This window comes from Populus alba, chromosome 18 (assembly GCF_005239225.2).
Source record: "Populus alba chromosome 18, ASM523922v2, whole genome shotgun sequence".
Taxonomy (NCBI): domain Eukaryota; kingdom Viridiplantae; phylum Streptophyta; class Magnoliopsida; order Malpighiales; family Salicaceae; genus Populus; species Populus alba.
The window spans coordinates 16,094,064-16,106,270 of NC_133301.1; the positions used below are offsets into that span (position 1 = coordinate 16,094,064).

Below are 12,207 nucleotides of genomic sequence, written 5' to 3' on the forward strand. Positions count from 1 at the left end.
TACTTACCAATCTTTTGATCGGTGCAGCTGCTAATGCGGGACACATTCAATATTGCTCTTCAATTATATGATGAAATGCTTAGAGGGACTGCAATCCAGACATGATAACTTACATGAGCTCAATTAGAGGTTTACTGTGTGAAGTATCACACACCAAGGAGGCAGAAAGAACTTTTAGCCAAGTTATTGAAAACTGGTTTACTAATTGATCACGTTCCATTTCAAATACTAATTAAGCAGTACTGCAAAATGAAGGAGCCTGATAGGGCATTTCAGCTGTATCGGAAGTGGTTGACTGGAAACAAGAGACTTTCCTCTTTGGAGATCCGGAGTCCTGCAAGGACAGTGCAAAATTATTAGTTTGAAATGCCAGGGAGCAATTTGGCTGGCAAGTCACAGTCCTTGCATTTGAAATTGGGATCCAGTTTATGATGTTGGCTATTTTCTGCTTGTGGGGATCCTAAAGTCTTGCATATGATTTTTCCAGAGGTATGTATCTTTTATAGATGCTGTTAAGTTCAATAAGCAGGTTTTCTAGGCTGCCATTGTTCTAGTTTTACCTGTTCGGGAAATTCCAGGAACCATGAAATAGGTCATATCAGGCTTCCATATGGTAAAAATAATGCTTTGCTATGAGTTTTCCTGATAAATTTGCCTGAAAGATTTAACTTTTTAACTTTGAAGATTTTTAAGCTTATTGTGAAAATGCTGAAGTATGTCAGCTAATAACTATTAACATGTGATATTAGCAAGTATATATTCTCACATTTATAGGCAGTGCATTGTTCATTGCAGTCAATATCTTAATGATTATGTTTACCATTTGAAAAATCCAAGCTGAGGCAGCACTGTTTTTTTTTTTTTTTTTCAACTTCCTTTAATTGTGTTTGAATCCTGCCTTTTTTATGTGAGCTTTGATTTGATCTGCTATAAGTTGCTGGTTATGGATTGACTTGGCTTAAATCTTAAACAGCCTTTTCTCCTCTGGTTTTTGCTTTGAATGATGGAAAATTAATTCCTGTTTCCCCCCCCCCCCAGATAGTAAAATTACTCCCTCGCTCTCATTTCCTATTTTGCAATGGACAAGCGTGCTTAAAATTGCAAGTTTGCTTTCCAGTTCATCTTTCTCAATTCCATATATTCTACAACAGTTATTCCCTTCTAAGATAGGAGTTTGCCATTTGAAAAATTGAGTTCAGGGGCACAAACTATATGATTTGGGCAATAAATTCTTCTTTGCCATTGACCTTAGAGGAAGGAGACTTTAAGAATTGGTAATTTCTGATAGAATTTTGAATTAGTTTCGTTGATGTTGTCTAACAAGACCATTTCCCCAGGTGTTTGGTGGAGGTTGAACTTGAAGCCCGTCTGGAAACTCTAGGATCTACCTGAAAGTTATCAACTTGCTGTCCTGACTATCAAGGAAAAATAAACTTTGGCTCTTACCCATTTGATTTGGTGGTCAGTAGCCTCCTTGCAAAGCAGTGACGAGGCATAAATGAATTTTGTACAGGAGCAGCCATCGTTACATGCTTTCTGGAAGAAATATAGCACCATGGTACTGCGTACACATCTTGAAAATGCTCCTCTTTTGTAGTTACAAAGAGTACCTTGGTTTGAGTTCTATCTGAAGCAAGTAAGAGATATTACCAACTATTTCTTTATCTGCCGTTTTGTAGCTTGTATTTTGATTGGAAGATCATTAACACCTTACTGATTACTTTTTATCTGGTATCTTATGTTTTCTTGCAGGGTTACAAAGAGTAGGTTGAAGCATCAAGACTGGGTTTATAGTGGGAATGATAAGCACAACGTTCCAGAACTTCAATTCAAGCAACACCAACCTGTTCCACAATGGTTAACTGCATGGTATTTGTATCTTTGCGGATCCAACAAATTAAGAGAGAACTATAATGAAAAGGACTATTCAGAGTTGTGGCTGCGTATCGGAGCTTTCTTGAAACTTGACAGGATCTGGGCACCCGGACAATGCCATGCTTGTATTCAGGTTGAAGTGAGCTTTTTTCTTTGGTTGTTTCTTAATCAATGTCATGCCATGATTACAACAGCCAAGTTAATGACTCGAATGGTAAAAATGCTGTCCCATCTTTTTGTAACTGGGTATTAACATTATATCACTCCTGATTTTGGAGCAGTGATGATACCTGGGTCATCTTTTCTAGTGTTATTAGACCTGTCCTGTTTTTTTGACTCTGCCAAGGCCTGGGTCACAGCTTGGAAGTCAAGATATTTTTTTTTATATAAAAAAAAGTTAAAACAATGTTTTTTTTTTTTTTAAAAAAAAAGTTAAATCTGTTACTGAGTCCTGGATGTGATTAATGACACCGACGTTTTCCCAACTGGCTGTATTTGTTTTTCTCTAAAGAAGTTCCCATATTTGTGAGATGACTTCATGTCACCGAAGGAAGGCTCAGATAAAATTACCAAAAGTTGCCTCCCCATGACGGATTGTTCATGTGATAAAAAGCTGGCAACACTTGCTCCCCACAATACAAGCCATAAAAGGTAGGATGAACCACAGCTTTTTCCTAAGGAAAAATCCTCCCTTGGATTCTCCATCCTATCAAATCCTGCTGCTTTTATAAGCAACCTCCAGCCCTATCTTCAAAGGAGAGAGTTTTCATGTCACTGGAATATAAATATATATTATTCCCAAAATAATCAAACTGAATTAGCTATAAAATGTATGGATTTCATTCAAACATTTAGTTTGAATCTAAAAATACAGACTCAAATCTACCATTTATAATCCCATGAGACTTGTTTAATTTAATGGTAATTTGCCTGGTAGCCAAAAATGGACAAGGGGAAATTCAAGAGAAAGGTATCACAGTTACCTATGGGCATAAATGACGAAAAACTAAAGGACCTTGAGCTAAAAAAACGCAGGGTTCTTACCCATTACTGCAAAAGATACTTTTCTAAAATTGTTCTTAGATATAACTAGAATTTGATTTCAAACAAGACGGCAAGGAAATGAATTGACCTTAGTATATAGCCAGCTACTTTATGATTAATTAAGAAACTTTGTTATATTTAGATTATATTCTCAGTTTAATCTTTCTTGGTTTATATCTTTCTTGAAATTTTGTTGCAAACATTTAAATAAAATTTACAAGTTTAGATAAAAGCAAACATAAAATTATTAAAAAAATAAATACATCCTGGGCCATGGAAATTCCTTGGAAGATTATACAGGGATGACCCTTATAAGCTTGCTCTATTCTTCCATGAACTGATAATGGAGCTATCCAGAATAAGAATAAGTTGCATTCAATCTGTCTGCCACACTTATTCTGCATAACTTGAGGAAATAGACATAAACATTGTTGAAGAAAGTTTGTTGGTCTTTCTTTCTTACCATTCAAGTTAAGACTCTAAAAACAAAGATTTTTTTTTATTTCATAATCTATTTTTAATGAAAAGAGTAACGAAATTAAGGGGAAAAAAATTGTTTTCAAGAGCTTGGGTTGGAGGTAAGGAAAAAACTCATTCAATTTGCAAGCCTCGAGTTTAGGGTGCGTTTAGTATTGCGGTTCAATTTATTTTTAAAAATACGTTTTAAATTGATTTTTACTTAAAAAATATCAAATTAATATTTTTATAGAAATTCTTTTGATGATTTTGGTGTGCTAATTTTACAAATTAAAAAAAATCTAAAATAATATTATTTTAATATATTTTCAACTAAAAAATATATTTTTTAAAAAATATCCTTTTACTATATTACTAAACACATTAAGTCTCATCATTAATGTTTTATTAATAAAAATATTCTAAATCTTGTTATGTAAAATGTATTATCTCTCTGGTGAGAAAAAAGGTTAATAATTGTTTGACATAACCCAAATTACAATCTATCAAAAATTTCAAAATTGAACGTGTTATTTTATCATTAATTAGTTATGTGATCCAGAGTTAGATATTTTTATTTTCTTATAAAAAAAATTATATATAAAATTATTTGGAAAAAGAAGAAGAAGAAGCAAGGTGCTACTAGGCCTATTTTGTAAGGTCAGAGCGAATGAGCCTTTATTTTTTTTGCTGCATCTAAAGTGAATCACATGTAATCCACCCTAATTTTCTTTTGAAAAAAAAAAAATAGATGATGCGTCTCATGCTAAGGTAAACGATGCATTATCTCATCTTGCCCATATTCCGACCACTATGATAGCTGAAAAATTAAAGTTTAAGTTTTTTTTTATCTAAACTTTTGACCTAAAAGACCTATAAAACACTTTAAGAACCATGATAAACTTATCTATGACTTCAAAAAAAACCAAAAATCCGTTCAAAAACCTAAAATCAACCAAAATAAAAAATCAACCTGAGCTCATATATGTTTTTTCAAAAACTTTAAAAGTAAACAAAAACACTCGATATGAACTCTGTTCATGAAAAGAAACAATTTAATACAAAATATCGTTCGTTTTTGGTGTCCTACATCAATATAAACGACATGTTTCTTTTTCTACTGCTGGAATCCAATGATCTCTCTCTTTCTCTTTCAATTAAGGACTATAAAATTATAAAAATAAATTTTTATATCAAAAATTAATTTAAAAAATATGAAGGTATCAAAATTATATAATATACGTTATTTTTGTAAGTTTGAAAGCTAAAATACATCTTTTTCGATACTCATAACATACCATTTATGTTTGATATTTTTTTTTATTTAGATTCTTCTTATTTAAATCCTACCCGTGTTTGGTGTGTGTAATTTGTTAATGATCCATTCTGACATGACATGACACGATAGATGCTACCTAGGTTCAAAATCAATGTTTTTGGTGGAGAACTTGGTTTAAATTAATATGGCTATTAATTCGCAAGCCAAAAATGGAAAGAAGAGAAATCAATATTGATAAAGCAACCTTTTTCTTTGCCTATGAAAAAATTTGCAGTTCACATGCGTAGGAATCTGTGACTTCAGCCTATCTGCCCTCATAAATGCCTAACCTACTACAATAACGGAGCCCATGCATTGTTAACAATCAAGCTAGCAGTACTTTAAAATGCAGTTGTCATTGTTCACTTCCAACATTCTTGTGGAAGACAGGATTGGCTGTGAGAAAAGTAGCTATCTTGCTTGAGGACCAGATTTCGTAAACATTGTTGCAGAAGTTGATTGGGTTTCATTAGGTTTCTTCTTGCTTGCACTCATCATTCCATTTGCATTGGATTGTTTGCTTTGATTGTGATAGTTGCCCCAAATGCCGACAAACTTAATTAAGACAAGCTGAGTATATATGTGTGTCTGTCTGTTTAAATGTTCATGTAAATTGTTCTTAAGAATTCTCGTGGTTGTAGTTGGTTTTTTTAAATGAGCTAGCAAATTCTGTACTGGGATTGCCTAACTTGATTAATGGTGGTTGCTAGTGTTTATAAGAAGGCTTGTTTGCTAACTTGTATCTTGGAACCAAGAGAGCGGATTTATATCTCTAATGGCTATCCGTCACTGCTTCGACAAAGATGTTGACCAGGTACTTCCCATTCTCTTCTCTTTAGCGCTACATTTCTTGCGATAAACGGAAAATGGCAAATGCATGAAGAAAAATACAACAAATTGAAGATACCAGCAGGCCAAAGTTTCCTTCTTGGTGCTCTTACTCACTGTTCATTGCATTGCTCTTAATTTATGTTCATGCATATCAACAAAATGGAGTGAAAAGCTTTTTCTCTAAGCTTGTACAAGGGCAGCCAAGAAATATTTAATTTCTTCATAGGATTTGTATCCTGATCTAGGTGCTGTTCGAAGGAAATTCATGTGTGAAGAAGGTGATACTGAACAGACCACACAAGTTAAACAGCCTCACCTATCACATGGTATGCTTAAATTGATTTTTCTAATTTATTTACGAATCATACATGTACTTTTGCCCTTCGTTTTCCAGCTTCTTTTCTTCTCATAAAGGATGGCACATTTCACTAAAAGAAATCAGGAAACGGTACTCAGAGACACACAAGTTTCTCTCAAGCATAAAAATAAACAAAGATAACAAAACAGGGTGGTGAAATAAGTAGTGCCAGGAGATAAAAACAAGATTCGAATCCATGGCATAAAATCTTCAGATCTAGCGACAGTGCGACAGTACCATCTTTAGCTAAAGCACCAGCTTTTTTCTTATGAAGTATGCTGATTGCTTTTCAAAGCCGTGTGAAATATACATATTTCTTCTCACCTTCAATGTCAACTTTCTTGATCATTAACCTGGTAAATAATAACAAAAAACTTGATCAGTAACTCTTTTTATTAATTTTGTTGGCAGACCTGTCAGATGATCAAGGAGTTGAAAGCTTACGAGGTTGATCCTAAAGTCAAAATTGTGATATTGAAGGTAAAAAAGCTGATTTAGGAATGTGCTGGAATTCTCAACCTCTAATTAAGTTGGACATGGTTAGACATCAAAAGATGATTTTACTCTGTATGATAAATTCATTTTTCGCTGCCGATGCCATTATCATCTAGCTCAGACATCACATTCAACTAAATCTCATGCAGGGAAACGGAAAGGCATTTTGTGCTGGTGGTGATGTCTTGGCATCATATACTTGTATGGTTGCAGGTGAAAATCATCTTCTAAGAAAGTTTTAAAGTAATTGGATAATGTTTGATGCCGTTAATGTTTATCTCCTTGGATGAAACAGGGCACTGGAGCTATGGGACAAATTTTTACAAGAAACAAATCATGTTGGACTACTTGGTTGCAACATATGGAAAGCCTGTGGTATAGAGGCTATATGGCTCTATCATTATGCAAACTAGCAAAGCCAATAATTACCTCACATATTTCTTTACTCTTGTCATCTTCATTTGATTTTGATAAATGCAATTGGATATTTGAAGGTTGCAATTATTGATGGGATCGTGATGGGAGGTGGCGCTGGGCTATCCCTGCAGGGAACTTTCAGGATTGTCACTGAAAACACTGTATGCTTGTGCTTTACATATTGGAAATATAGGGAGTTGATTTGTTTTAGTGATGTTTCTAAATAACTTAGTGATGCTGGTGGAAGCTAATAGGATAGCAATAACATAGAAAATACAAGAATATTGATTAGCAAAAATGGTTGTAGATGTGAATCATAAAATCGTAATTTTATTATCTAAAATTTATATATGGTGATCGTCTCCTTAAGAGATTTCCAAGATTTTTAAACAAACCAGAAAATTCTATCTTTATTAGAAAACAACTAGAAATTAAAAAAATAATAAAGAAATTAAACATAAATCCAAAAAATACATAGGATAAATAACAAAATTGACTTAAACAGGAGCATCCGAGCTTGAAACCTGATTACGGAAGACACAAACAGTCTGATTAGTGACACAATGATTATTTAAATCAAGTAAAATTACTTGTATAATTACCTAAAAAAATTGAAGCTCAATATAATAATCAAATCTTCTTTTATCATCGTTTTAATTAAGATGCTAACTTGTTCTAACTCTATCAAACTTTTTCCTGATCTTAAACTTATCTCACTAATTTATAAAAAATACATGTAAGGTCAACATCATAGTTTTCCCATGTAAGAGTATCAGATCCTCACTCATATACTACAAACTTTCAGTTTGAATAATTTCTGCAAGCTCGACTATATCACTTAAATAATTATACAAAATATTTGATGGTCTTCTTTTCATGAATTAATGTTTCTTCAGTTGTTCAAAGAAAGCTAACTCATCGAATCTTCATATTTCGTGATGAAAAAGATTAATAAAATTCTCGTCTTTCATAAATATATATATTAAAAAAAAACGAAATGAAAGTAGAAGCATCTGCATATGTTCATCTCATTTGTACAGTGGATAAGTAATGGTGCTTGGTTGTTACATAGGTGTTCGCTATGCCAGAGACCGCAATAGGACATTTTACTGATGTTGGGTCATCATATTTCCTTTCCAGGCTCCCTGGATTTTTTGGTAACTACCTATTTGTTACTCTATCTACTTTACTAATAGTTTGGAAAGAGTTTCTTGCCTTCTTATCTTCCCTCTGAGTGTACAAACTTCTGAATATTCATGAACTCCGTGTGTTTTTTGAGATGTACGATGAAAATTGATCCAATGCATCATGGAAAAAGAAAGATTATTTTTCTTTTTCCTTTATTCGTTAGCAAGTTAATTTATCCTTGAAGAATCTGATTCAGTGCTTAATGTACTTATTCTAATTCATTAAAAATGCTATATAGGTGAATATTTGGGACTTACTGGAGCTAAGATTAGAGGAGCAGAAATGGTTGAATGTGGCCTTGCGACTCATTTTATGCTCGCAAAGGTAATGCCTCTTAGAATTGTGCTCAATTATATTTACCATTAAATGGTTACACAGAAAAGCATTTGCCTCACAGAATATTCAGAAATCTCTTGATCTGCATCAGATATCCTCTCTAACATCAGTTTCTTTTTGCTGCAGTGATAGTTATTTTATTGTGAATGTTCTCTTATTTACCATCAGAGGATTGCATAATTTTCTCTTTTTTTTTTCTTTTTTTTTTTTGTGTGGTGGTAGGATGTCCGTTTGTTGGAAACTGCACTAGATGAAGTAACTTCTACTGATACGAAAACAATTTCTGAGATCATCAGCAAATTTATGCACAAACCAAATGTTAAACAGCTTGGTGCTTTTAGCAGGTAATGTTCAGGTCCCTGAAAATTTTGTGCTGCTTTTATCAATATCTACTAGTGTCTGTTAACATCCATCCTGAATTTGAATACTTAATCATTAAATAGACTGGAGATCATCAACAAATGTTTCTCGAGAACAACAGTTGAAGAAATACTGTCATCACTGGTGAGCATCTCACAGAAGCACCTTTTCTCACCTAAACTTGGTGTAGAAAGTCTCGGTTAGGAATGCCATAAGTATGATACCTGCTTGACCTGTTTTAGGAGAGTGAGGCAGAAACTAAATCAGAAAAGTGGATTCTTGATGCAATCAACTGGATGAAGTCAGCCTGTCCAACCAGCCTCAAAATTTCCCTTAGATCGGTATGAATGATTTTAAGGGATTTCTGATCTTTTACTTGAGTTAATATTTTTTTTCAATTGCAATTCAAGGAATGCTTCCTTTTTCTTTCAAATCCAGAAATAACTTTTCATGTGTGGATTAGATTAGAGAGGGTCGCAAGCAAGGACTTGAGCGATGCCTCATCCAGGAATGTACTATTGTTTGCCACATTTTGAGAAGAACAGTTAGCAATGATTTTTATGAGGTAATTAATTAGAGGAATGATAAGAACATAACTTCGATAATAAGAACATAATGCGATGACTATTCGTCTCTAATCACAGGGTTTTCTTGCAGGGAATTAGGGCCATCTTACTGGACAAAGACAAGAATCCCAAGGTACATGTGGTACTAGCTATGCTTGATATGTTTCTTAACAATCACAAACTCTAATGTGATCCACTTCTCTTGTTTTTAACAGTGGGAGCCTTCAAAGTTAGAGCTAGTGACCGATGAAATGGTGGGCCGGTATTTCTCCAGAGTCGATGAAGATGACATGGAACCTCTTCAACTTCCTACCAGATCCAACTTAGTTGATACCATGAGGCCAAAACTTTGAAACTAGAAAGGCTTTAGGGGGTGATCAGGACTATCTTTCTCCATGATTACATAAGCTGATGATTGAATATAACGTTTCAAGCTGATATAATAGAACAGCTCTCTCTTTTCTTATTGGATTAAGGACTTGTTCTGTAGCATCAACAATAATGAACGATGTCTTAATCAAACAATGCACTCTTGATTTCCGTTGGAGAACATTCTGTTTTTCATGCCTCCCCCCAGTTTCGACACTTTATATTGTTGCCATGATCTTTCCTGTCTAAGCACCAAAACTTTGGACCAAAATATCATCATACTGCATTGAAACCGTGGTGTTAGACAAAGTAATATACCTTTAGAGAGGGTGAGGGCCATCTCTAGAATTTTAGAGCTCGATGGGAGCATCGCACATTTAAGAAAAAGGGAAAATGTGATAGTCTCATATCTATAATTTTGAAAATATTAGGTTAATTAACACACATTATATTTTTAGTATTACTAAAAATTCTTTCTTATAAACTTGACTAAAAAAAATATAATTTTTTTAAAAAAAACTTGTTTCTTTCCATATATAACTACATCGCAACATCAAGCATACACATGTACAGAAACCAAACCTCTTCTCCTTTTTTTTTTTTTGATAGTAAACGAGATAATTATATATTAAATAAGCAGCCCCATCAAGTAAGTGGGGCTGAACGAAAGATAGAATACAATGGGAATATGAAGAAAGAAAAGACCAAAGTGATGAGGGACTTAATTAGTTAGTCCAGTTCATAATACATTCAGGATTTCTAAAAAGATCTGAGCTTGTATAGCTGAAATTTGTAACTGAGGAATTCAACCAGAAAGCCAAACGGTGAAACCTCTTCTCCTGACTTGGAACGTTAGAACAAGACATATTAAATGCTAATTAATTCGTCAAGGCTCAAAGTCAAGGTTGTTGGTGGATGACTTGATTCAAATGATACGGTAATCCATTGATAACAAGAAATTGAAAGAAGGGAAACCAATTAATATAAACACTGCACCAAGCTTTTTCCTTGCCTTGATTTGCAAATTGTCGGTGGATATTTTGGGCACCAAAATTGGTTACTCCTCGATAAACCCGTATATTTAAGCACAAATTAGATAATTAGCAAACAAAATAAAAGGATATATAAATTAACATAGCAGAAATTTTTTGTTGCTGAAATAACACACTTTTGAATATTATGACTATGAACTTTGATATTTAATTAAATACACTTTTATAAATTGCGACGTCAATTAAATATCATGGTTGATAACCGTAATAAAATTTTAATTGATGACATGTCTCACAAACACAATATCAATTAAATTTAGGATAAATCAATTGATTAGTTTATAATTTTCATTTAAATTAGCCGACCGATTGACACTAAAGAACAGAGAAAAATTACTTTGTGAACAATAACTTTTTAAGATTTTATTTGGAATCTACTTTTTTAGTCTATAAGTTAGATAAAAATATATTTTTTGACTCATAAAACATAAAAAAAATCATAAAATTATATTTTTTTTGCGAGAGATATTTAGTAATAACGGCATGTATTAAATATCACGCTTAAAAATAGCATCATTTAGTAAATAGCACGTTTCAAAATTTCATTTATTATTTAATCAAATTTTTTTAAATTGTGTTATTTGCAAAAACTTTCAAATTACTACTGTGCTATTATTTTTTAAAAAAGAAAACCATACTCAAGGCAGATTCAGAACTACTTTATCAGTGGTAGGCAATTATTTGTACTACGTTGTCAATATGACACAATAATTATATGTGCATGGCTGCACAAAGAAATAATGGCCCGTCTGTTGTCTTCTGGTGGTTGCCAGTGTTTATGAATTATAGAAGGGCTCGTTTGCCGACCTGTGTTCATATGGAACAGAGAGAGTAGATCATTTGTATCTCAAAATTTAATGGCTATGGCCGGCCCCCGTTGATTCGAGAAAGATGTTAATCAAGTACGTGCACTCTCCATTCTCTGTTCCCTGCTGCAAAATTCACTCGCAATTTGAAATGCGTGATGACAGCCAAGTAAAGATTTGCATCCTCTAGGTATATGGTTTTATTAAACACCATAACCTGATAGCATGTGAAATTACACAGCTTGTAGTATATCAATTTTGCAAGAACTATCAAACGAGGCAAGGTTCATATAAAGAAGACAAAATATCAGATATAACCTAAAAAAGCAACATTGGAATCTCCACAAGATAACCATTACAGCAAAATCAAGGGCAAGAGTCTCCAATTTTGAATTTGAACTTTTGAAGAGGAGCACCTTTAACGACCTGATAGATATAATCTAAGAGATGGATTAAAACCAAGCAATGAAATCAATTGATCTTCACACTCCTTGTTTAACTGTACAATCTGCTAGATTATTGCTTTCACAGTACACATGAGAAAAAGTAATTGAGCCAAAAAAAATCTAATCAATCTAATCAAGCTCTCGGTGCACATCTTGCTTTATTGTTTGGTGTAGTTTGTGAATAATATCTGCCGGAATCCAAATTTATTTAAGGAAAGTCATATTCTAGAGTCTGCACTTCCATTTGATACTTGCCCCTAAATATGAGAGCTTTGAATTTGGACTGCCAG

The 12,207-nt window shown here is 33.3% G+C and overlaps 1 protein-coding gene and 1 long non-coding RNA gene across 2 annotated transcripts; both read left to right on the plus strand.

The window, feature by feature from the left end:
• The first annotated feature begins 1,500 nt into the window (after nucleotides 1-1,500).
• On the plus strand, nucleotides 1,501-2,220 carry LOC118040185 (uncharacterized). Its single transcript, XR_004686021.2, has 2 exons — nucleotides 1,501-1,636; nucleotides 1,753-2,220. It is a non-coding gene; the product is annotated as an uncharacterized lncRNA (long non-coding RNA).
• Nucleotides 2,221-5,369: 3,149 nt separating this feature from the next.
• On the plus strand, nucleotides 5,370-9,597 carry LOC118040186 (3-hydroxyisobutyryl-CoA hydrolase 1). The gene is made up of 14 exons (XM_035047061.2): nucleotides 5,370-5,507; nucleotides 5,770-5,850; nucleotides 6,294-6,362; nucleotides 6,527-6,590; nucleotides 6,673-6,752; nucleotides 6,872-6,955; nucleotides 7,867-7,951; nucleotides 8,221-8,306; nucleotides 8,541-8,662; nucleotides 8,762-8,822; nucleotides 8,921-9,019; nucleotides 9,142-9,243; nucleotides 9,336-9,377; nucleotides 9,460-9,597. Exons 1-14 carry the CDS (start codon nucleotides 5,469-5,471, stop codon nucleotides 9,595-9,597), a joined length of 1,152 nt encoding a protein of 383 aa, XP_034902952.1. The 5' UTR covers nucleotides 5,370-5,468.
• Nucleotides 9,598-12,207: the final 2,610 nt, after the last annotated feature.

Excerpts from the sequence above, each read along its gene's own strand:
- LOC118040186 (XM_035047061.2), top strand. The coding sequence starts at position 5,469 with ATGGCTATCCGTCACTGCTTCGACAAAGATGTTGACCAG. Across the intron at positions 7,952-8,220 it reads CAGGCTCCCTGGATTTTTTG|GTGAATATTTGGGACTTACT; the intron begins GTAACTACCTAT and ends AATGCTATATAG. Across the intron at positions 8,663-8,761 it reads CAGCTTGGTGCTTTTAGCAG|ACTGGAGATCATCAACAAAT; the intron begins GTAATGTTCAGG and ends ATCATTAAATAG.